The 22,853-nt window shown below is 45.6% G+C and overlaps 1 protein-coding gene across 1 annotated transcript in view; it reads right to left on the bottom strand.

The window, feature by feature from the left end:
* The window catches only part of LOC143793664 (uncharacterized), a 105,448-nt gene extending 104,894 nt beyond the window's left edge, over positions 1-554 (bottom strand). The window contains exon 1 of the mRNA XM_077280713.1: positions 469-554. Coding sequence (XP_077136828.1) covers positions 469-551 — 83 coding nt within the window. The 5' untranslated portion in view covers positions 552-554. The remainder of the gene's footprint in view (positions 1-468) is intronic.
* Positions 555-22,853: the final 22,299 nt, after the last annotated feature.

The following is a 22,853-nucleotide window of genomic DNA, read 5'->3' as shown; positions in this document are numbered from 1 at the left end:
TTTACAATGCATATGGAGGCATTATGTACACTTTTTTAGCGGTATTATTCCGGTCATACAGCAGTATAATTTGCACTTTATATGGCAGTATTATTTGCACTTTATATGGCGGTATTATTTACATTTTATGTAGTAGTTGTGATAGTGTAGCAATTCACTCGGGAAAATAGGTAACACACTAAAAACTGCAATGACCCTGCCGTTTCCTGTACCTCCTGGCAGAGCCGTAGGTAGGGTTTTGGTTCAGGGGGGCGAAACTTCTGAGTGGGCCCCTAACCAGGTAACCTTGATTACAACTCGGTGACGCCCCTTAATAGTGGAGGAGAACCTCAGCAGATGACCGCACTGTTACTGAAGATAATCTCTATATAAAGACCAACATAGATATTACCGCCATATGGTCAGTGGTAGATACCAGCCCTACAGAACATATAAGAGATCACAGCACAGTTACAGATAATGTCTTACCGCTGACGTTCTGTGATGGAGTCCTTCACTTTTTCCGTCTTTTCCATCTGGCCCAGACCGACATCACAACTTCTTCCAGCCATGACTCGTCTGCAGAGAGTACAACAAAGACACATTTCACTTCTCATATTCCAGCCATCACCTACAACTACAGCAGTATGGCTGGATATCCAAATGCAGGGTTGGACTGGCCCACCGGAGAACAGGAGGATTCTCCAGTGGGCTTAGGCATTGACACCTGCTGGCATACAGGGCTGGCAGCTGTGTAGGGCCCCCACTGCTACAGGGGCCCCCAGCCAGTGGTGTGTCGCTAATAGCGGCACATCACACAGCTGCTTTGGGGCCTGTGAGTCAGGGGGCCCGCCCGTGCCAGTGGAGCATCTGCGGGTGACAGGAGGCAGGATCCGGCTGCTGCTGCTAAAGCCTGTGCCCGCTGCTTAAGAGAAATTAATATTCACTCTTCCCCATGCCCCCATGGGCATGGAGAGGAGTGAATATTCATTTCACTTTAATAGTGGGCAGTGTTAGCCGCAGGCTGCCGCTAACCATGCCCGCTGTCAGGGCCGGCAGACCAGGGCCCCCGCTCACCCAGGGGCACCCAGGGGCCCCCAGGCAACACGGCCGCTATGGGGCCCGTAAGTCAGGGGGTCTGGTGCCAGCGCCACTCCCCAATGTGCGCCACATTCAACTGTATCGGCATCATCAGTTGAAAGCAATAATGGAGGAAAGAGCGTCAGATGACACTCCCTCTCCCATCACTCCCCTCTGCCACTGATGCAGTGGGTGCACGATGACGTCACTTCATCACGTACCCGCTGTGTGCTGGGCAGACAACAGTGCAGCTGCTGATACCGGAGCAGAGCCGAGAGCAGTGGGGAACGAGGAGGAGAGGTGAGTTTTATATTTGTTTTTTTATATATATATCAGTGAGTGACTCCTGATGGCCATCATACTGTAGGACTGTGGGGCTGGATTATATTCTATGGGGGATGCTACATTATATTCCATTGGGGCTGCATTATACTCTATGAGGGGGGCTGCATTATACCCTATGAGGGGTTGCATTATATTCTGTGGGGGTGCTGCATTATACCCTAAGAGGGGGGCTGCATCATACCATATGAGGGGGCTACATTATACACTATGAGGGGGGCTGCATTATACTATATGAGGGTGGCTGCATTATACCCTATGAGGGGACTGCATTATACTCTATGAGGGGGGCTGCATTTTACCCTATGAAGGAGCTACATTATACCCTATGAGGGGGCTGCATTATATTCTGTGGGGGGCTGCATTATACCCTATGAGGGGGGATGCATTATACACTATGAGGGGGCTGCATTATACTATATGATTGGGGCTGCATTATATCCTATGAGGGAGGCTGCATTATACTCTGTGGGAGGGCTGCATTATACCATATGAGGGGGCTGAATTATACCCTATGAGGGGGCAGCATTGTATTCTGTAGGGGGGCTACATTATATCCTATGAGTGAGCTGCACTATACTCTGAGGGGGCTATATTATATTCTGTGGGGGGCTACATTATACTGTATAAAGAAGGCTGCATTATACCCTATGAGGGGGCTGCATTATACTCTGAGGGAGCTACATTATATTCTGTAGGGGGGCTGCATTATACTATATAAAGAAGGCTGCATTATACCCTATGAGGGGGCTGCATTATACTCTGAGGGAGCTACATTATATTCTGTTGGGGGCTGCATTATACTCTATGGGGGCTGCATTATATTCTATGAGAAGGGCTACATTATATTCTATGAGGGGGGCTGCATTATACTATATGAGGGCTGCATTATATTTTATAAGGGTGCTATTCGAACCTCTGCTACATAATTAAGACGTGTACTACCCTATAGTACACCCTGATATTAGCATGTTTTACCGCACAATTGGTGGTCTTTTATTTATTTCTATGTAGCTACATAGTGGGCCCCAAGATTGATTTTCTATGGTGGGCTCAAGGTGCTTCAGTCCAACGCTGTCCAAATGAGACCAGCAGGAAATACCAGCAGGGGGAAAGTATATAAAGCTGCACCCGAAAGGTGATAGGGCAGACAAATGAGTAAATGAAAACACATGTACCCTAAAAAGACTGAAGAAAGGATAACAGAAACTAGACACGAGGAGAAAAGGTGTATCTGCTGCAGCTTGGTGGACAGAGAAACCGACCACAAAGCACAGGCTCAAGGGTTGGAACCCAGACACATTACAGTAGGATTATTTACACTTTATATGGAGATATTATTTACACTTTATATAGCGGTATATTTTACACTTACATTTCATATTGTAATATTATTTACACCTTTTATGGCATTATTATTTACATTGTATATGGCAGAATTATTTACACTTTATACTGCGATATTATTTATACTTCACTTGGCGGTATTAGTTACTCTTTATGCAGTGGTATTATTTACACTTTATATGGCAATATTATTTAAACACTGAATGGCATTTTTTCTTAAGCACTGAATTATTATGTGTGAAACAAACTGCACTCTTATGACGGCAATAAATGGTATAATAATTTGAATAATTCTCAGAGCTATTAATTTTGGCATTGTATGGCAGTATCATGTCAGCGCTGATTGGCTGCATTATTTATGAAAGTGTACGTTATAGAAGGAGGCAGCAGAATGTTTGATTGTCACATTGTGCAGCTGACAAAAATAAACATTTATGTGGGCACTATATTACTTAAATATCATATATGGGAGTATTTGAACATCTAGCAATGAATGAGGACATTGAATGACCATAGAGGTAATATGATGGTCGCTATATGGTAATATTAGTTACATATTTATTTTACTCATTTATATAGCACCATTAATTCCACAGCGCTTTACATACATTATCGGAACTGTCCCCATTGGAGCTCACAATCTACATTCCCTATCAGTATGTCTTTGGAATGTGGGAGGAAACTGGAGAACCCGGAGGAAACCCACGCAAACACGGGGAGAACATACAAACTCCTTGCAGATGTCCTTGATGGGATTTGAACCCAAGACTGCAGTGCTGCAAGTCTGCAGTGCTAACCACTGAGCCACCATGATCAATATTAGTTACATATTTTATATTGATATTATTTACTATATAATTTAAGTTATAATTTACTTGCGGTTTTGTTTGTTGGATATAGAGAAGTATACAAAGAAACAACAGAAATTGTGATGTAACTTTGGGATCAAATGAAGTGGAAAGTTTGTCAGAGTCCGTACAAGAAGCTCCTGCATAATGCCCCTAAAGAGTTAACTTTGCACAGAGAATAGATTTCTACAGAAACAGATCTAGGAATGTTTCTTAGAACTGCTCTTTTAATCCTTAAATGCCTTTTGCCCTAAGGAGTTTTCGGCAGTATTCTTTGTGAGCAAAGTAGTTGTTTAAGACCTTTGTCTTGTCTCTGCAAATTTCTGTTTCCAGTGCACCCCAAAAATGATTCTTTACTATGTCTGTTGATTGTCTTACTGTTCCTGCTGGCCACTAACACCCACCTGTAACTGTTGACCCCTTCCAAAATCGCAAAGAAGAATCAATAAAGTAGTCATAGTGGTCAGGGCTGGCTGAAGAAGAAAAAGTCAAGACAACTGTCTCTGATCAATACTGGATTCCATTATCAAGTCGGTACTGTGCTTGGTTCTTGTACTGTACCCATGTACTGAACTTAGTCTTGGTACTGTTTGTATACAATCTGTTCTTTGGCACTATTGCAGCACCCCCACTACCGCAGGGCCGAGGGGTACCCGGTACCGGGCCTCTGAGTCTCTGCTCTGGGGTTGTCACGGTGGCTAGACCCGGCCCGTGACCCTGCTGAGGGGCGCCCAATAATAAGTGTGGAGGGTGGTGGTAGTGCGGTGCAGTGCTGGGCACAGTAAATAACGAGGACACCAGGTTGCAGTCTCTTTACCTCTTTACTGAAGGCTTCAGGATCCTCAGTCCGGAATACGGTTAACCAGGCTGCGCAAGTCCGGCCGGTCCGATGGCACATCCAGAGCTCCCTTTGCAGGTGGAAATCTGTGCCTACCTTCTAGCGCTTGTGTGTTGCGGTCCTCCCCTGCTGTGCTTACGGGATAGTCCCCACAACTGTTGTGTCTGTTTCTCGTGTTCCCTCACAACTCGATTCTGATGTTCTTCTTCGTCCCCCAGATGATATGGCTAGGACGCACCCGTATGACGGGTAGGCTCGGAGCTCTTCCTGGACCCTAGTGTCGCCCTTCTCCTAGTGTGCCCCCTATGTCTTCGTAGGTGATTGGTGTGAGACAGCCTGCCTATAACTGACTGTCCTGCCGTAGGTTTGAAGTATTGCTTGGAGCCTAATACTTCCTCGGCGTTCCGGCCACCGGCTATGCGCCTCAGTAAGATGTTGCCTCGTCTTACAGCACGACTCCTACTGGTGTTTCTCCTTGTTGCGTTGATCTCGTTTCTCACTCAGCACAATAAACCTCGCTTCTTGTCCTTTCTTAGGGTACCGCCGCGATCAAGTGCAGGCGCGGTCCCGTAACGTTCTCTCTGTTCGCTAGGCCTCTGTCAGGATCCCACCCCTGACAGGGACCCCCCTGAGTCTCTCCCCGCAACACCCTCTGCCACAGGGTGTTGCCTGTTCGATTCCAAGTCAGCTTTCTATCTAACTTCCTCTCTAACCCCCAGTTTTACCAGATTGTGAGGAGTGGCCTAATACATAGAACCCTTAGCTCCCCCTGGAGGCCAGACTGTGAAGTGTATTGGTGTCTGTGATACCTGGTCAGGTGAACTCCTTCAGTGCCATCAGACGTACCATAGCCCCCCTTAGCGGCGGAGCATCAGTACTGCAACGACCAGGACTCTGGGGCGCTGCACTATATCTATATATTTATTTTTTTAATAGTATTTGCATGTACTGAGCTTAGTTTTGGTTCCGTATTTATGTACTATTCTTAGTTCTGGTGCTGTATTTATGCTCTGAGCTTGGTTTATCACCATTATTATATTCTGATCTTGGTTCTGGTACTATATCTTTACATTCATCTTGGATCTGTTACTGGGCATAGTTTTAATACAGAATATACATGGTAAAGGGGTGGTTGTCCACTAATGGACAACTCTTTCTTTTACAATTAAGCTGGCCTATATAAAATATATACTTGTATACTTACCCCCCGAACTGGCACTGTTACTTCATTGTGGGTGCTGTCTCCTGTCTGCTGACTGGCTGCAGCGGTTAGGCAACATAGACTACTAGAAGATTCAGCACTAACACTGGAGATGTGGTGATGGTCCAGGAATGAAATCTAAGTTTTTATCTTTTGATGGCCAGCTTAGTTATTAAAGGGGTATTCTCAAGTCTGGAAGTTATTCCTTATATATTGGAATGGTGGGATCTTCCGGATCACTGGAAGTCAATGTCAGGAATTGGGGCTCTGAAAAGTGGCAGTGAGCATGATCAACCATGGCTCCATTCACACAGAGCTCTTTAGAGCCCGGCTTCTTAGCATCCAATAGTGGACAACCCCTTTAAGCTTGATACTATACCGTGTGGCAAAAGTATCAGTGAATTGATGAACCAAAGTGTGAACCCATCCTAAAAGGTTATGGTGTAAAAAGTGCTGTGCCCACCTACAGGTGCATCAGTCTTTACAATAGAAATTATTTCGATATTTTTTTTTTTTCGAAGAATTTACCAAAACCTTCTGACAACTTTCTAAGACAGCATTGCACACATTTGTTGTAACCACTTAAATCAGTCCTTGTCCCCGCAGGGTTCACAATCTAAAAGTCTATCTCAGATACTCAGAAGCCAATTGCATACCGAGCGGATTACCCGCCTACGTACTTGTGAAGAGTTCAAGGAAAAATCCAAATTTGTTCACGAAAGCAAAACTTTTTGCACACGACAACCCAAATGTTAAAGGAGACTTTGTCTAAAAAGTTTGCTCAATTTTATTTTTCGTAAACGCCCAATAACAGGACGTCTCGGACTCCTTATAGAAGACGTAAGTCCAGATGCAAATTGTAACGTCATCTAAGAGTCAAGAGGAGAAGAAAACGCCGAGCGGTGGCACTAAATGGCGCTAACAGTGGGGACACTAAGGGATGCTGCACTATAAAGCTCTGGGGATCGGTTTACACTTGGCACTTACGGTATGAGATAACACTGATGATCAGCGGTCATTTAGTAAGGTTCACCATACTTCCCATGCACACAGAATAATCAGTAAAAGGTCGTTCTGCGCATTGACTGTCAACAGTGCAAGTCCTGTGCGCTATTGGCTGCTGTGGCCATACTACACAGCTTCACTGTTTGAGGTTGCATGACATTGTTGGGGCACTGTTTGGCACTATTACCTTTGAATTGCATGACCCTGTTGAATCACGGTATTGCACTATTTATCTGGGCACTGTATGATGTTGCAGGGGTTCTGCATAGCACTAATTATCTGGGCACTGTATGACACTATTGAAGCACTGTATATCACTATTTATCTGACACTTTAGGGGCACTGTTTGGCACTATTTATCTGGGCACTGTGTGACACTATTGAAGCACTGTATATCACTATTTATCTGACACTTTAGGGGCACTGTTTGGCACTATTTATCTGGGCACTGTATGACACTATTGAAGCACTGTATATCACTATTTATCTGACACTTTTCGGGCACCTTTTGGCACTATTTATCTGGACATTGTATGACTCTATTGAGCCACTGTATATCACTATTTATCTGGGCATTGTATGACTCTATTGAAGCACTGTATATCACTATTTATCTGGGCATTGTATGACTCTTGTGGCACTGTATATTACTATTTATCTGACACTTTTCGGGGCACCTTTTGGCACTATTTATCTGGACATTGTTTTTCTCTATTGAGTTACTGTATATCATTATTTACCTGGGCATTGTATGACGCTGTTGGGGCACCTGATAGCACAATTTGTCTGACACTTTGAGGGTCCTGGTTAGCATTATTTTTTGGGGCACCTTGTAACGCTGCAGTGGAACTGTATGCCCCTATTTATCTGGGCACAGTATAGAGCTTTGTTGGCACTATATAGCACTGTTTGTCTGACACTTTTGGAGCACTGCTTGACACTATTTATCTGGGCACCATATAGCGCTGTAGTGGCACTCAAGGGTGTAATGAATGCGGTCGCAGAGTGAGAGAGAGGGGCCTGCCGACGCCAGCGCAAACTTCAACTGGATGTGCATCCTCGGAAGCACATTCAGCTAAAGTGTATTGCAGTGCAGAGACCCGTCAGATCCGTGGGCGGCATTACACACTGATGGACAATTAGAGGCCAGCAACTGACGCTAGCATGGTACGTCATACGCTCCCGTTGCTTGCGTGCTGAAGTCAGTTAATTGCTTCAAAAGAGGACATCACGCGCCTGAGCATGATTGTTTATTTTTTTCCATGCATTAAAGAGCAGCAGCAGAACTGGGGACATTTACAAAGATGGGGGACATATATACCAGGATAAGGGACAAATATACCAGGACAGGGGATTTATATACCAGGATGGAGAACATACAGTACATACCAGGATGGGGGATATACACTCACCGGCCACTTTATTAGGTACACCATGCTAGTAACGGGTTGGACCCCTTTTGCCTTCAGAACTGCCTCAATTCTTCGTGGCATAGATTCAACAAGGTGCTGGAAGCATTCCTCAGAGATTTTGGTCCATATTGACATGATGGCATCACACAGTTGCCGCAGATTTGTCGGCTGCACATCCCAAAGATGCTCCATACAAGGCAGGATGGATCCATGCTTTCATGTTGTTTACGCCAAATTCTGACCCTACCATCCGAATGTCGCAGCAGAAATCGAGACTCATCAGACCAAGCAACGTTTTTCCAATCTTCTACTGTCCAATTTCGATGAGCTTGTACAAATTGTAGCCTCAGTTTCCTGTTCTTAGCTGAAAGGAGTGGTACCCATACCTCCCAACTTTTGAAGATGGGAAAGAGGGACAAAGTTTGCGGCGCGCAAAGCGCGCCACGGCAAATTTTAGGCCACGCCTCTGACCACACCCATTCATAATTAGTCACACCCATATCCACGTCCCAAGCACACCCATTTAGCACTGCTGATCACACTGTTTCATATACAATAGTTATAAACAAAAAAATATGGCCACACAGTGCTCCATACTGTATAATGACCACACATGATGCCCCATACTGTACAATGACCGCACATGATGCTCCATACTGTATAATGACTGCACATGAGGCTCCATACTGTATAATGAACACACATGACGCTCCATACTGTATAATGACCGCACATGATGCTCCATACTGTATAATGGCCGCACATGATGCTCCATACTGTATAATGACCGCACATGATGCTCCATACTGTATAATGGCCGCACATGATGCTCCATACTGTATAATGACCGCACATGATGCTCCATACTGTATAATGACCGCATGCATACTGTATAATGGCCGCACATGATGCTCCATACTGTATAATGAACGCACATGATGCTCCATACTGTATAATGACCGTACATGATGCTCCATACTGTATAATGACCGCACATGATGCTCCATACTGTATAATGACCGCATGCATACTGTATAATGGCCGCACATGATGCTCCATACTGTATAATGAACGCACATGATGCTCCATACTGTATAATGACCGCACATGATGCTCCATACTGTATACTGGCTGCACATGATGCTCCATACTGTATAATGACTGCACATGATGCTCCATACTGTATAATGACCGCACATGATGCTCCATATTGTATAATGACAGCACATGATGCTCCATACTGTATAATGACCGCACATGATGCTCCATACTGTATACTGGCTGCACATGATGCTCCATACTGTATAATGAACACACATGATGCTCCATACTGTATAATGGCCGCACATGATGCTCCATACTGTATAATAAACGCACATGATGCTCCATACTGTATAATGACCGCACATGATGCTCCATATTGTATAATGACCGCACATGATGCTCCATACTGTATACTGGCTGCACATGATGCTCCATACTGTATAATGACTGCACATGATGCTCCATACTGTATAATGACCGCACATGATGCTCCATATTGTATAATGACCGCACATGATGCTCCATATTGTATAATGACCGCACATGATGCTCCATACTGTATACTGGCTGCACATGATGCTCCATACTGTATAATGAACACACATGATGCTCCATACTGTATAATGGCCACACATGATGCTCCATATTGTATAATGACCGCACATGATGCTCCATACTATATAATGACCGCACATGATGCTCCATACTGTATAATGACCGCACATGATGCTCCATACTGTATAATGACCGCACATGATGCTCCATATTGTATAATGACCGCACATGATGCTCCATACTGTATAATGACTGCACATGATGCTCCATATTGTATAATGACCACACATGATGCTCCATACTGTATACTGGCTGCACATGATGCTCCATATTGTATAATGACCGCACATGATGCTCCATACTGTATAATGACTGCACATGATGCTCCATACTGTATAATGACCCCACATGATGCTCCATACTGTATTATGGCCACAGTTCTCCATACTGTATAATGACATACAGGCACGCAGCTCACACACATGCAGCATCACACACACAGTATCACACATACACACGCAGCATCACAAACGCAGCTCACAAACACATGCAGCTTTGACACAAATGCATCACACATGCAGCCATCACACACACACACAGCCATCACACACACACGCAGTCATCACACACACACACGCAGCCATCACACACACACAGCCATCACACACACACGCAGTCATCACACACACACACGCAGTCATCACACACACGCAGCCATCACACACACACGCAGCCATCACACACATGCAGCCATCACACACACATGCAGCCATCACACACACACGCAGCCATCACACACACACACACGCAGCCATCACACACACACACACGCAGCCATCACACACACACACACGCAGCCATCACACACACACACACGCAGCCATCACACACACACACACGCAGCCATCACACACACACACACGCAGCCATCACACACACATGCAGCCATCACACACACACGCAGCCATCACACACACACACACGCAGCCATCACACACACACACGCAGCCATCACACACATGCAGCCATCACACACACACGCAGCCATCACACACACCCAGCCATCACACACACACACACCCAGCCATCACACACACACACACACCCAGCCATCACACACACACACTCAGCCATCACACACACACACCCAGCCATCACACACACACACACCCAGCCATCACACACACACCCATCACACACACACACCCATCACACACACACACCCATCACACACACACACCCAGCCATCACACACACCCAGCCATCACACACACCAGATACCTCATACACACATGACACACACACAAATGCAGCATCACACATCTCACACACACACACACATCACACACACACAATCTCCTCTGTGGTGCAGGGGCGGCTGATCTGTCCATGTGCAGCTCTTCAGTTTCTCCGGCTGCTCACAGCTCTGCACTGTCCCGGCACCTCCCCCGTCTCTCCTTCTCTGCCGGGATAGCAGCTAAGAGCAGGAGACGCCGGAGCTCCGTGCACACACAGGAGGAAGTGAGTCGCTGACCTCTCATCTTGATCGCTGCTGGCTCTCTTCCTCAGCGTGGCAGCGCCGCACACACAGGGGGCGGGGGGGGGGGCGGGATCGGTCGGGAGGAGACCCAGCATGTATAAGAAAAAAAAAACAGCCACAAACCTAAGCTACTCAGGTGCCGCCCCCTGCATTGTCCCTGCCCTAGGCACGGGACATTAGTGTCCCGCCCGGGATCCCGGGGCTGGCTGTCAAAATCAGGACAGTCCCGCGGGATCCGGGACGGTTGGGAGGTATGCCACTGGTACCCGGTGTGGTCTTCTGCTGCTGTAGCCCATCTGCCTCAAAGTTCGACGCACTGTGCGTTCAGAGATGCTCTTAGGCCTACCTTGGTTGTAACGGGTGGCGATTTGAGTCACTGTTGCCTTTCTATCAGCTCGAACCAGTCTGCCCATTCTCCTCTGACCTCTGGCATCAACAAGGCATTTCCGCCCACAGAACTGCCGCTCACTGGATTTTTTTTCTTTTTCGGACCATTCTCTGTAAACCCTAGAGATGGTTGTGCGTGAAAATCCCAGTAGATCAGCAGTTTCTGAAATACTCAGACCAGCCCTTCTGGCACCAACAACCATGCCACGTTCAAAGGCACTCAAATCACCTTTCTTCCCCATACTGATGCTCGGTTTGAACTGCAGGAGATTGTCTTGACCATGTCTACATGCCTAAATGCACTGAGTTGCCGCCATGTGATTGGCTGATTAGAAATTAAGTGTTAACAAGAAGTTGGACAGGTGTACCTAATAAAGTGGCCAGTGAGTGTATATACCAGGGTGGGGCCCACAATAAGGGACACATATAGCAGGATGGGGGATATATACACCAGGATGATGCAACAAGTTTTTCACCCCTGGATTTGGGGATCCTCGGCCATTCTTCCTTGCAGATCCTCTCCAGTTCCGTCAGGTTGGATGGTGAACGTTGGTGGACAGACATTTTCAGGTCTCTCCAGAGATGCTCAGTTGGGTTTAGGTCAGGGCACTGGCTGGGCCGGTCAGGAATGGTCACAGAGTTGTTCTGAAGCCGCTCCTTTGTTATTTTAGTTGTGTGCTCAGGGTCATTGTCTTGTTGGAAGGTGAACCTTCGGCCAAGTCTGAGGTCCAGAGTACTCTGGAAGAGGTTTTCATCCAGGATATCTCTGTACTTGGCCGCATTCATGTTTCCTTCAATGACAACCAGTCGTCCTGTCCCTCCAGCTGAAAAACACCGCCACAATTCTGTCTCTGAGCTCCTTGGCCAATTCCTTTGGCCTCATGATTCTCATGTGGTCTGACATGCACTGTGAGCTGTGAGGTCTTATATAGACAGGTGTGCGCCTTCCCAAATCAAGTCCTATCAGTGTAATTACACACAGCTGGACTCCAATGAAGGAGTAGAACCATCTCAAGGAGGATCACAAGGAAATGGACAGCATGTGACTTAAATATGAGTGTCTGAGCAAAGGGTCTGAATACTTATGACCATGTGATATTTCAGTTTTTCTTTTTTAATAAATTTGCAAACATTATTACATTTCTTTTTTTTCAGTCCAGATGGGGGGTGCAGAGTGTACACTAATGAGAAAAAAATGAACTTTTTTGAATTTACCAAATGGCTGCAATGAAACATAGAGTGAAAAATTTAAAGGGGTCTGAATACTTTCCGTATCCACTGTATATACCATGATGATAGGGACCGGGTCCAAGTCTTGCTCTAATTGATCACTAGTTATGCCACTAGTGGAACTGTATAACATCATTTGTCTGATACTTTTGGGGCACTGTATAGCACTATCTATCTGGGCATTATATGATGCTGCTAGGGCACTGTATAGCACTATTAATCTGGGTAGTACAGTTTATCTGGGCATTATATGACGCTGTTAGGGCACTGTATAGCACTATATATCTGGGTATTGTATGATGCTGTTAGGGCACTGTATAGCACTATTTATATGGGTTTTGTATGATGCTGTTGGGACACGGTATAGCATTATTTATCTGGGCTTATATAACACTGTTAGGGCACTGTATAGCACTACCTATCTGGGCATTATTCGATTCAGTTAGGGCACTGTATAGCACTATTATTCTGGGTATTATATAATGCTGTTAGGAAACTGCATAGCACTCTTTATCTGGGCTTTAGATGATTGTCATGATCTCCATGGCCAGAGAACTAGCATAAGCCTCAATAGGAACAAGCTCTTGGAAGATGTAACTGTACTGACCATGAACTAAACCTACCGCATCATCTAGAAGTAGCCAGGTAGCATGTCCTACTTTTTATCCCTATATGCCCAGCGCCGGCCGGAGAACTAAATAATGCTAGCAGAGGGAAATATAAGACCTGACTCACCTCTAGAGAAATGCCCAAAAAGGAGACAGAAGCCCCCCACATATATTGGCGGTGATATGAGATGAAACAACAAACGCAGCAGGAAAATAGTTTTAGCAAATTTGAGGTCCGCTTTCTAGATAGCAGAAGACAGAAAGCATACTTTCATGGTCAGTAGAAAACCCTAACAAAACACATCCAGAAATTACTTTAGGACTCTGGCATTAACTCATAATACCAGAGTGGCAATTCCTGATCAACAAGAGCTTTCCAGACACAGTAACGAAACTGCAGCTGTGAACTGGAACCAAAATACAAAAACAAAACATGGACGAATGTCCAACTTATCTAGTAGATGTCTGGGAGCAGGAACAAGCACAGAGAGGCTTCTGATAACATTGTTGACCGGCAAGCATCTAACAGAGAAGCCAGGTTATATAGCGACACCCAGATCTAATCAGAACAGGTGAACAGGGAAGATGATGTCACAAGTTCAATTCCACCAGTAGCCACCGGGGGAGCCCAGAATCCAAATTCACAACAGTACCCCCCCCTCAAGGAGGGGGCACCGAACCCTCACCAGAACCACCAGGGCGATCAGGATGGGCCCTATGAAAGGCACGAACCAGATCAGAGGCATGAACATCAGATGCAGTGACCCAAGAATTATCCTCCTGGCCGTATCCCTTCCACTTGACCAGATACTGGAGTCTCCGTCTGGAAACACGGGAGTCTAGGATTTTTTCCACAACGTACTCCAACTCACCCTCAACCAACACCGGAGCAGGAGGCTCAACGGAAGGCACAACCGGTGCCTCATACCTGCGCAATAACGACCGATGAAAAACGTTATGAATAGAAAAGGATGCAGGGAGGTCCAAACGGAAGGAAACAGGGTTAAGAATCTCCAATATTTTATACGGACCGATGAACCGAGGCTTAAACTTAGGAGATGAGACCCTCATAGGGACAAAACGAGAAGACAACCACACCAAATCTCCAACACAAAGCCGAGGACCAACACGACGGTGACGGTTGGCAAAAAGCTGAGTCTTCTCCTGGGACAACTTTAAATTGTCCATCACCTGCCCCCAGATATGATGCAATCTCTCCACCACCGCATCCACTCCAGGACAATCCGAGGATTCCATCTGACCGGAGGAAAATCGAGGGTGGAACCCCGAATTACAGAAAAACGGGGACACCAAAGTGGCAGAGCTGGCCCGATTATTGAGGGCGAACTCCGCCAATGGCAAAAAAGCAACCCAATCATCCTGGTCAGCAGACACAAAACACCTCAGATATGTCTCCAGGGTCTGATTAGTCCGCTCGGTCTGGCCATTAGTCTGAGGGTGAAAAGCAGACGAAAAAGACAAATCTATGCCCATCCTAGCACAGAATGCCCGCCAAAATCTAGACACAAATTGGGTTCCTCTGTCAGAAACGATATTCTCAGGAATACCATGCAAACGAACAACATTTTGAAAAAACAGGGGCACCAACTCGGAAGAAGAAGGCAATTTGGGCAGGGGAACCAAATGGACCATCTTAGAAAAACGGTCACACACCACCCAGATGACAGACATCTTCTGAGAAACAGGCAGATCTGAAATAAAATCCATCGAGATGTGTGTCCAAGGCCTCTTAGGAATAGGCAAGGGCAACAATAATCCACTAGCCCGAGAACAACAAGGCTTGGCCCGAGCACAAACGTCACAAGACTGCACAAAGCCTCGCACATCTCGTGACAGGGAAGGCCACCAGAAGGATCTTGCCACCAAATCCCTGGTACCAAAAATTCCAGGATGACCTGTCAATGCAGAAGAATGTACCTCAGAGATGACTCTACTGGTCCAATCATCAGGAACAAACAACCTATCAGGCGGACAACGATCCGGTCTATCCGCCTGAAACTCCTGCAAGGCCCGCCGCAGGTCTGGAGAAACGGCTGACAAGATAACTCCCTCCTTAAGAATACCTGTGGGGTCAGAGTTGCCGGGTGAATCAGGCTCAAAACTCCTAGAAAGGGCATCCTTTATATATTCTCGCATAGCAGTATGTTCAGGCACAGACAGATTAAATAAACGACCCTTTGGGTATTTACTACCCGGAATTAAATCTATAGCACAATCGCACTCACGGTGCGGAGGTAGCGAACCCAGCTTGGGTTCTTCAAAGACGTCACGATAATCAGACAGGAACTCAGGGATTTCAGAGGGAATAGATGATGAAATGGACACCACAGGTACATCCCCATGATCCCCCTTACATCCCCAGCTCAACACAGACATAGCTCTCCAGTCAAGGACTGGGTTGTGAGACTGCAGCCATGGCAATCCTAGCACCAAATCATCATGTAGATTATACAGCACCAGAAAACGAATAGTCTCCTGGTGATCCGGATTAATACACATAGTCACTTGTGTCCAGTATTGTGGTTTATTATTAGCCAATGGGGTGGAGTCAATCCCCTTCAGAGGAATAAGAGTCTCCAAAGGCTCTAAATCATACCCACAACGATTGGCAAAGGACCAATCCATAAGACTCAAAGCGGCGCCAGAGTCGATATAGGCGTCCGTAGTAATAGATGACAAAGAGCAAATCAGGGTCACAGACAAAATAAATTTAGACTGTAAAGTGCCAATGGGAACGGATTTATCAAGCTTTTTAGTACGCTTAGAGCATGCTGATATAACATGAGTAGAATCCCCACAATAGAAACACAACCCATTTTTCCGTCTAAAATTCTGCCGCTCGCTTCTGGACAGAATTCTATCACACTGCATGTTTTCTGGCGTCTTCTCAGTGGACACCGCCAGATGGTGCACTGGTTTGCGCTCCCGCAGACGCCTATCGATCTGAATGGCCATTGTCATGGACTCATTCAGACTTGCAGGCACAGGGAACCCCACCATAACATCCTTAATGGCATCAGAAAGACCCTCTCTGAAAGTAGCCGCCAAGGCACACTCATTCCACTGAGTAAGCACAGACCATTTACGGAATCTTTGGCAGTAAATTTCAGCTTCATCTTGCCCCTGCGATAGGGACATCAAAGTTTTTTCTGCCTGAAGTTCCAAATGAGGTTCCTCATAAAGCAAGCCCAAGGCCAGAAAAAACGCATCCACATTGCGCAACGCAGGATCCCCTGGTGCCAATGCAAAAGCCCAGTCTTGAGGGTCGCCGCGGAGCAAGGAAATCACAATCCCAACCTGCTGTGCAGGGTCTCCAGCAGAACGAGATTTCAGGGACAAAAATAACTTACAATTATTTCTAAAATTCTGAAAGCTAGATCTATTCCCTGAGAAGAATTCCGGCAAAGGAATTCTCGGCTCTGATACCGGAGCATGAACAACAAAATCTTGCAAACTTTGTACTTTCGTGGCGAGATTATTCAAACCTGCAGTTACACTCTGTAGATCCATTATAGACAGGTGAACATAGAGCCATTCAAAGATTAGAAGGAGAGAAAAAAAAAAAAGAAAGACTGCAGAATAGACAGACTGGCAAGTGATCCAATTAAGAGCACACTAACTACTAGAGAAAAAAAAAAAAAAAAAAAATTTTCAGCAGACTTCTTATTTCTCTCCTTTCTCAGCCAAGGATTTTAACCCTTTAGTGGGCCGGTCAAACTGTCATGATCTCCATGGCCAGAGAACTAGCATAAGCCTCAATAGGAACAAGCTCTTGGAAGATGTAACTGTACTGACCATGAACTAAACCTACCGCATCATCTAGAAGTAGCCAGGTAGCATGTCCTACTTTTTATCCCTATATGCCCAGCGCCGGCCGGAGAACTAAATAATGCTAGCAGAGGGAAATATAAGACCTGACTCACCTCTAGAGAAATGCCCAAAAAGGAGACAGAAGCCCCCCACATATATTGGCGGTGATATGAGATGAAACAACAAACGCAGCAGGAAAATAGTTTTAGCAAATTTGAGGTCCGCTTTCTAGATAGCAGAAGACAGAAAGCATACTTTCATGGTCAGTAGAAAACCCTAACAAAACACATCCAGAAATTACTTTAGGACTCTGGCATTAACTCATAATACCAGAGTGGCAATTCCTGATCAACAAGAGCTTTCCAGACACAGTAACGAAACTGCAGCTGTGAACTGGAACCAAAATACAAAAACAAAACATGGACGAATGTCCAACTTATCTAGTAGATGTCTGGGAGCAGGAACAAGCACAGAGAGGCTTCTGATAACATTGTTGACCGGCAAGCATCTAACAGAGAAGCCAGGTTATATAGCGACACCCAGATCTAATCAGAACAGGTGAACAGGGAAGATGATGTCACAAGTTCAATTCCACCAGTAGCCACCGGGGGAGCCCAGAATCCAAATTCACAACAGATGATGCTGTTTGGGCACTGTATAGCAGTATTTATCTGGGTATTGTATGATGCTGTTGGGGCACTGTATAGTACTACTTATCTGGGCATTATATGACGCTGATAGGGCACTACGTAGCACTGTTTATCTGGGTAGTGTATGACGCTGTTAGGGCACCGTATAGCACTATTTATCTGGGCACTGTATGTTGCTGTTGGGTCAATGTATAGCACTATTTATCTGTGCCTTGTATGATGCTTTTAGGGCACCGTATAGCACTATTTATCTGGGCACTGTATGATGCTTTTTGGGCACCGTATAACACTATCTGTGCCTTGTATGATGCTGTTGGGTCACTGTATAGCACTATTTATCTTGGCACTGTATAACATTGTACTGGCACTATATAACACTATTTGTCTGGCGCTTTTGGGGTCTCGTTTGGCACTATTTATCTGGGCACTGTGTAACGCTGTAATGGCACAGTTTATTTAACTTTATTTAACTTTGTGAACTGTTTGCAACGCCCTTTAAAACACCGCACTGTCCCATGACCTACTGTGACTCCCGTGGTGGAGCGGGCTATTTGCCCATGTTGGGAGTTGTAGTATCACAGGCAGAAGACTGAAACCTTGTTATCTCTGCGCAGGAATGTACCGTGTAAACAGAAGAGGCTTCTGCTGGGAGCAGTAAACAGGATGATCATGTGCTATCAATGTGCTGTGGAAATTTCCAATCCTCCTGAGCGAGCGAGCGTTGGCGGTGCAATCGTCTCCGTGCTATTAGGGCCACGCTATGCTGGAGCTCATTATATAAGGTCCCATTTCTCATGTTTTCTCCTGATCTTTTGAGGTCACAATTTACCAAACTCCTGTACTTTTGGTAAGTCCAGGGGTGGACACATATAGAATAGGAGCCATGTGCAAGAACAGTATGCGGGCCCTGTGCAGCCCAATAATACTAATGTGCCCCTTTATGTGTCTGTGACCGAAGCTTCGGAGGTGGACGTGGGCTCCCGTGCCTCTTGGCCCAATATGTCCGCCCCTGATTAAGTCCTCGTACTGACCAGATAAGGTGTCACCATAGCGGACTGTATGTGTGTGCACATTGCACTGTGGATACATTGTTGCAGTGCGGATCCTACAATGTAGCAGGAATTTGAGTGATACATTTTGGTCACAGGTCAAATCTATGTTTATACAGTGCCTTGCGAAAGTATTCGGCCCCCTTGAACTTTTCAACCTTTTCACACATATCATGCTTCAAACATAAAGATACCAAATGTAAATTTTTGGTGAAGAATCAACAACAAGTGGAACACAATTGTGAAGTTGAATGAAATTTATTGGGTATTTAAAATTTTTGTGGAAATTCATAAACTGAAAAGTGGGGCGTGCAATATTATTCGGTCCCTTTTAGGCTGTGTGCACACGTAGCATATTTTTCGCGTTTTTTTCGCGGTTTTTCGCTATAAAAACGCTATAAAACTGCGAAAAAAATGCTAACATTAAGCATCCTATGTAATAGATTGCAATCCGCATTTTTTGTGCAAATGTTGCATTTTTTTCCTGAGCGGAATCGCATTCCAGAAAAAAATGCAGCATGTTCATTAAAATTGCGGAATCGTGGCGATTCTGCACCCATAGGAGTGCATTGATCTGCTTACTTCCCGCACGGGGCTGTGCCCACCATGCGGGAAGTAAGCAGATTATGTGCGGTGGGTACCCAGGGTGGAGGAGAGGAGACTCTCCTCCACGGACTGGGCACCATATAATTGGTCAAAAATAAAAGAATAAAAATAAAAAATAGCGATATACTCACTCTCGATGTCCCCCGCAGTCTTCCGGCCTCTCCGCTGCACGCTGCCGCTTCGGTTCCTATAGCTGATGGGCGGTGAAGGACCTGCGATGACGTCAGTGTCTTGTGATTGGTCGCGAGACCGCATGTGACCGTTCACGCGACCAATGACGTCATCTCAGGCCCTTCACCGCACTCCAGCTATAGGAACGGACGCTGCTGAGGTCTGCAGGTGAGTATAACCATTTTTTTTATTTTTTTTAATTATTTTTAAACATTCGATCTTTTACTATAGATGCTGCATAGGCTGCATCTATAGTAAAAAGTTGGTCACACTTGTCAAACAGTATGTTTGACAAGTGTGACCAACTTGTCAGTCAGTTTTCCAAGCGATGCTACAGATCGCTTGGAAAACTCTAGCATTCTGCAAGCTAATTATGCTTACAAAACGCTAGTTTTCTGCGGGTATATGCATGCTAATTCTGCATGCTATATACCCGCGGCAGGAGGCGCAGAATTGCCGCGGAAATTTCCGCGGCAATTCTGCAACGTGTGAACTTAGCCTTACTTTCAGTGCAGAAGTTCATTGTGGATCTCTGAAGGATCCAATGTTGTCCTAAATGCCTAATGATGATAAATATAATCCACCTGTGTGTAATCAAGTCTCCGCATAAATGCACCTGCTCTGTGATAGTCTCAGGGTTCTGTGTGAAGCACAGAGAGCATCATGAAGACCAAGGAACACAACAGGCAGGTCCGTGATACTGTTGTGGAGAAGGTTAAAGCCGGATTTGGATACAAAATGATTTCCAAAACTTTAACCATCCCAAGGAGCACTGTGCAAGCGATCATATTGAAATGGAAGGAGTATCATACCACTGCAAATCTACCAAGACCCGGTCATCCCTCTAAACTTTCATCTCAAACAAGGAGAAGACTGATCAGAGATGCAGCCAAGAGGCCCATGATCACTCTGGATGAACTGCAGAGATCTACAGCTGAGGTGGGACAGTCTGTCCATAGGACAACAATCAGTCGTACACTGCACAAATCTGGCCTTTATGGAAGAGTGGCAAGAAGAAAGCCATTTCTCAAAGATATCCATAAAAAGTGTCGTTTAAAGTTTGCAACAAGCCACCTGGGAGACACCAAACATGTGGAAGAAGGTGCTCTGGTCAGATGAAACCAAAATCAAACTTTTTAGCAACAATGCCAAACGATATGTTTGGCGTAAAGGCAACACAGCTCATCACCCTGAACACACCATCCCCACTGTCAAACATGGTGGTGGCAGCATCATGGTTTGGGCCTGCTTTTCTTCAGCAGGGACAGGGAAGATGGTTAAAATTGATGGGAAGATGGATGGAGTCAAATACAGAACGATTCTTGAAGAAAACCTGTTGGAGTCTGCAAAAGACCTGAGACTGGGACAGAGATTTGTCTGACAACAAGACAATGATCCCAAACATAAAGTAAAATCTACAATGGAATGGTTCACAAATAAACGTATCCAGGTGTTAGAATGGCCAAGTCAGAGTCCAGACCTCAGTCCAATCGAGAATCTGTGGAAAGAGCTGAAAACTGCTGTTCACAAACGATCTCCATCAAACCTCACTGAGCTCGAGCTGTTTGCCGAGGAACAATGGGCCAGAATTTCAGTCTCTACATGTACAAAACTGATAGAGGCAAACCCCAAGAGAGACTTGTAATCGCAGCAAAAGGAGGCGCAACAAAGTATTAAGTTAAAGGGGCCGAATAATATTGCATGCCCCACTTTTCAGTTTTTTAATTTCCACAAAAATTTAAAATAACCAATAAATTTCGTTCAACTTCACAATTGTGTTCCACTTGTTGTTGATTCTTCACCAAAAATTTACATTTGGTATCTTTATGCTTAAAGCACGATATGTGGGAAAAGGTTGAAATGTTCCAGGGGGCTGAATACTTTCGCAAGACACTGTATGTATCGGTGCCACAGGCCTGTGCCATTTCTGGAGACATAGTGCCGCACGGTGCCCAGATAGCCCAGATAAATAGTCCAGGCAGTGAGCGCAGAGAACCATACAGTAGAGTGTCGGCTTGTGACACAAGTTGTCAGGTGCCCGGACGCACCGTGTCTGCATCCTGGGGACGCACCGGCTCAGGGACCCTGGGACATGCAGGTATGATGTCATGAGGTAGGCACAAAATGGGCATCATTCCTGTGTAGTGGGCACTACAACGGCACGTCTACTGCACAGACCGGTCACTAGGGGGATATCAGGACACTAAGGGGACACCATAACAATGTGGAAGTGATCCCTACTATGGGGGCATCATTACTTGTGGAGGCATGCTAACTTTGTGGGGGCTTCCTTACTGTGATTGAGTCACTAAATGGGCACCGATACCGCTTAGGGGCACTAAGGGGGCATCATCACTGTGCAGTGGTCATTAAAGGGAGAGTATTAGCATATGTGTGCACTAAGTGGGCATAATTCATTAATTCATGTGAGGTGGTCACTAAGGGGGCAACATGAGTACATGGGGGGCTTTTCTTACTGTGAGTGAGCACTATAGGGATATCATTACTGTTTAGAGATGTGGAGGCACTAATGAGGCATCGTTAATGTGATGGTCATTAAATGGGCATCATTACTATGTGGGGGGATAATTAATGTGTGGTGGTCACTAAGGGGGCAGCATTAGTATATGGGGCTATTCTATGTAGGGGTCCTAATCAGGCATCATTAACTATGTGGGGGCAACAGGACATTGTTACTGTGAGCGGTACATATGGTGCTGTAGACTTATGCAAAGGCACAAATCGGCGCCATCTACTGGAGGTGTATAGATGTTCTCCCTACAGAAGACTGACGTTTCCTGCCATCTAGTGGCCACATGCTTTATTGCTCCTGGACCTCCACCGATCACAATGGGCCTGCACACCGATCCAAGAGGAGGCGTGTGAATTTATGTTAGAAATTACTCTGAAAATCCCCCAGAACTCCATTTACGGCGTCGTTTTTACAACTTTTAGGGACTTTTTTCTTTGTTCACAAAAATAAGTCTAAGATCAAATAATGGAGATTACCTGGTGGCCAAACGCAGCCTCCTCCTCCGACAGCATTGTTATCGGGGATGAAAAGGACAAGATTAGAACAGGTATCGGCCTCTGAATAGGTCAATAACAGCAAGCAGAGATACTGAAAGTG

This window comes from Ranitomeya variabilis, chromosome 1 (assembly GCF_051348905.1).
Source record: "Ranitomeya variabilis isolate aRanVar5 chromosome 1, aRanVar5.hap1, whole genome shotgun sequence".
NCBI classification, from domain to species: domain Eukaryota; kingdom Metazoa; phylum Chordata; class Amphibia; order Anura; family Dendrobatidae; genus Ranitomeya; species Ranitomeya variabilis.
This window is presented reverse-complemented; position numbering and strand designations above follow the sequence as displayed.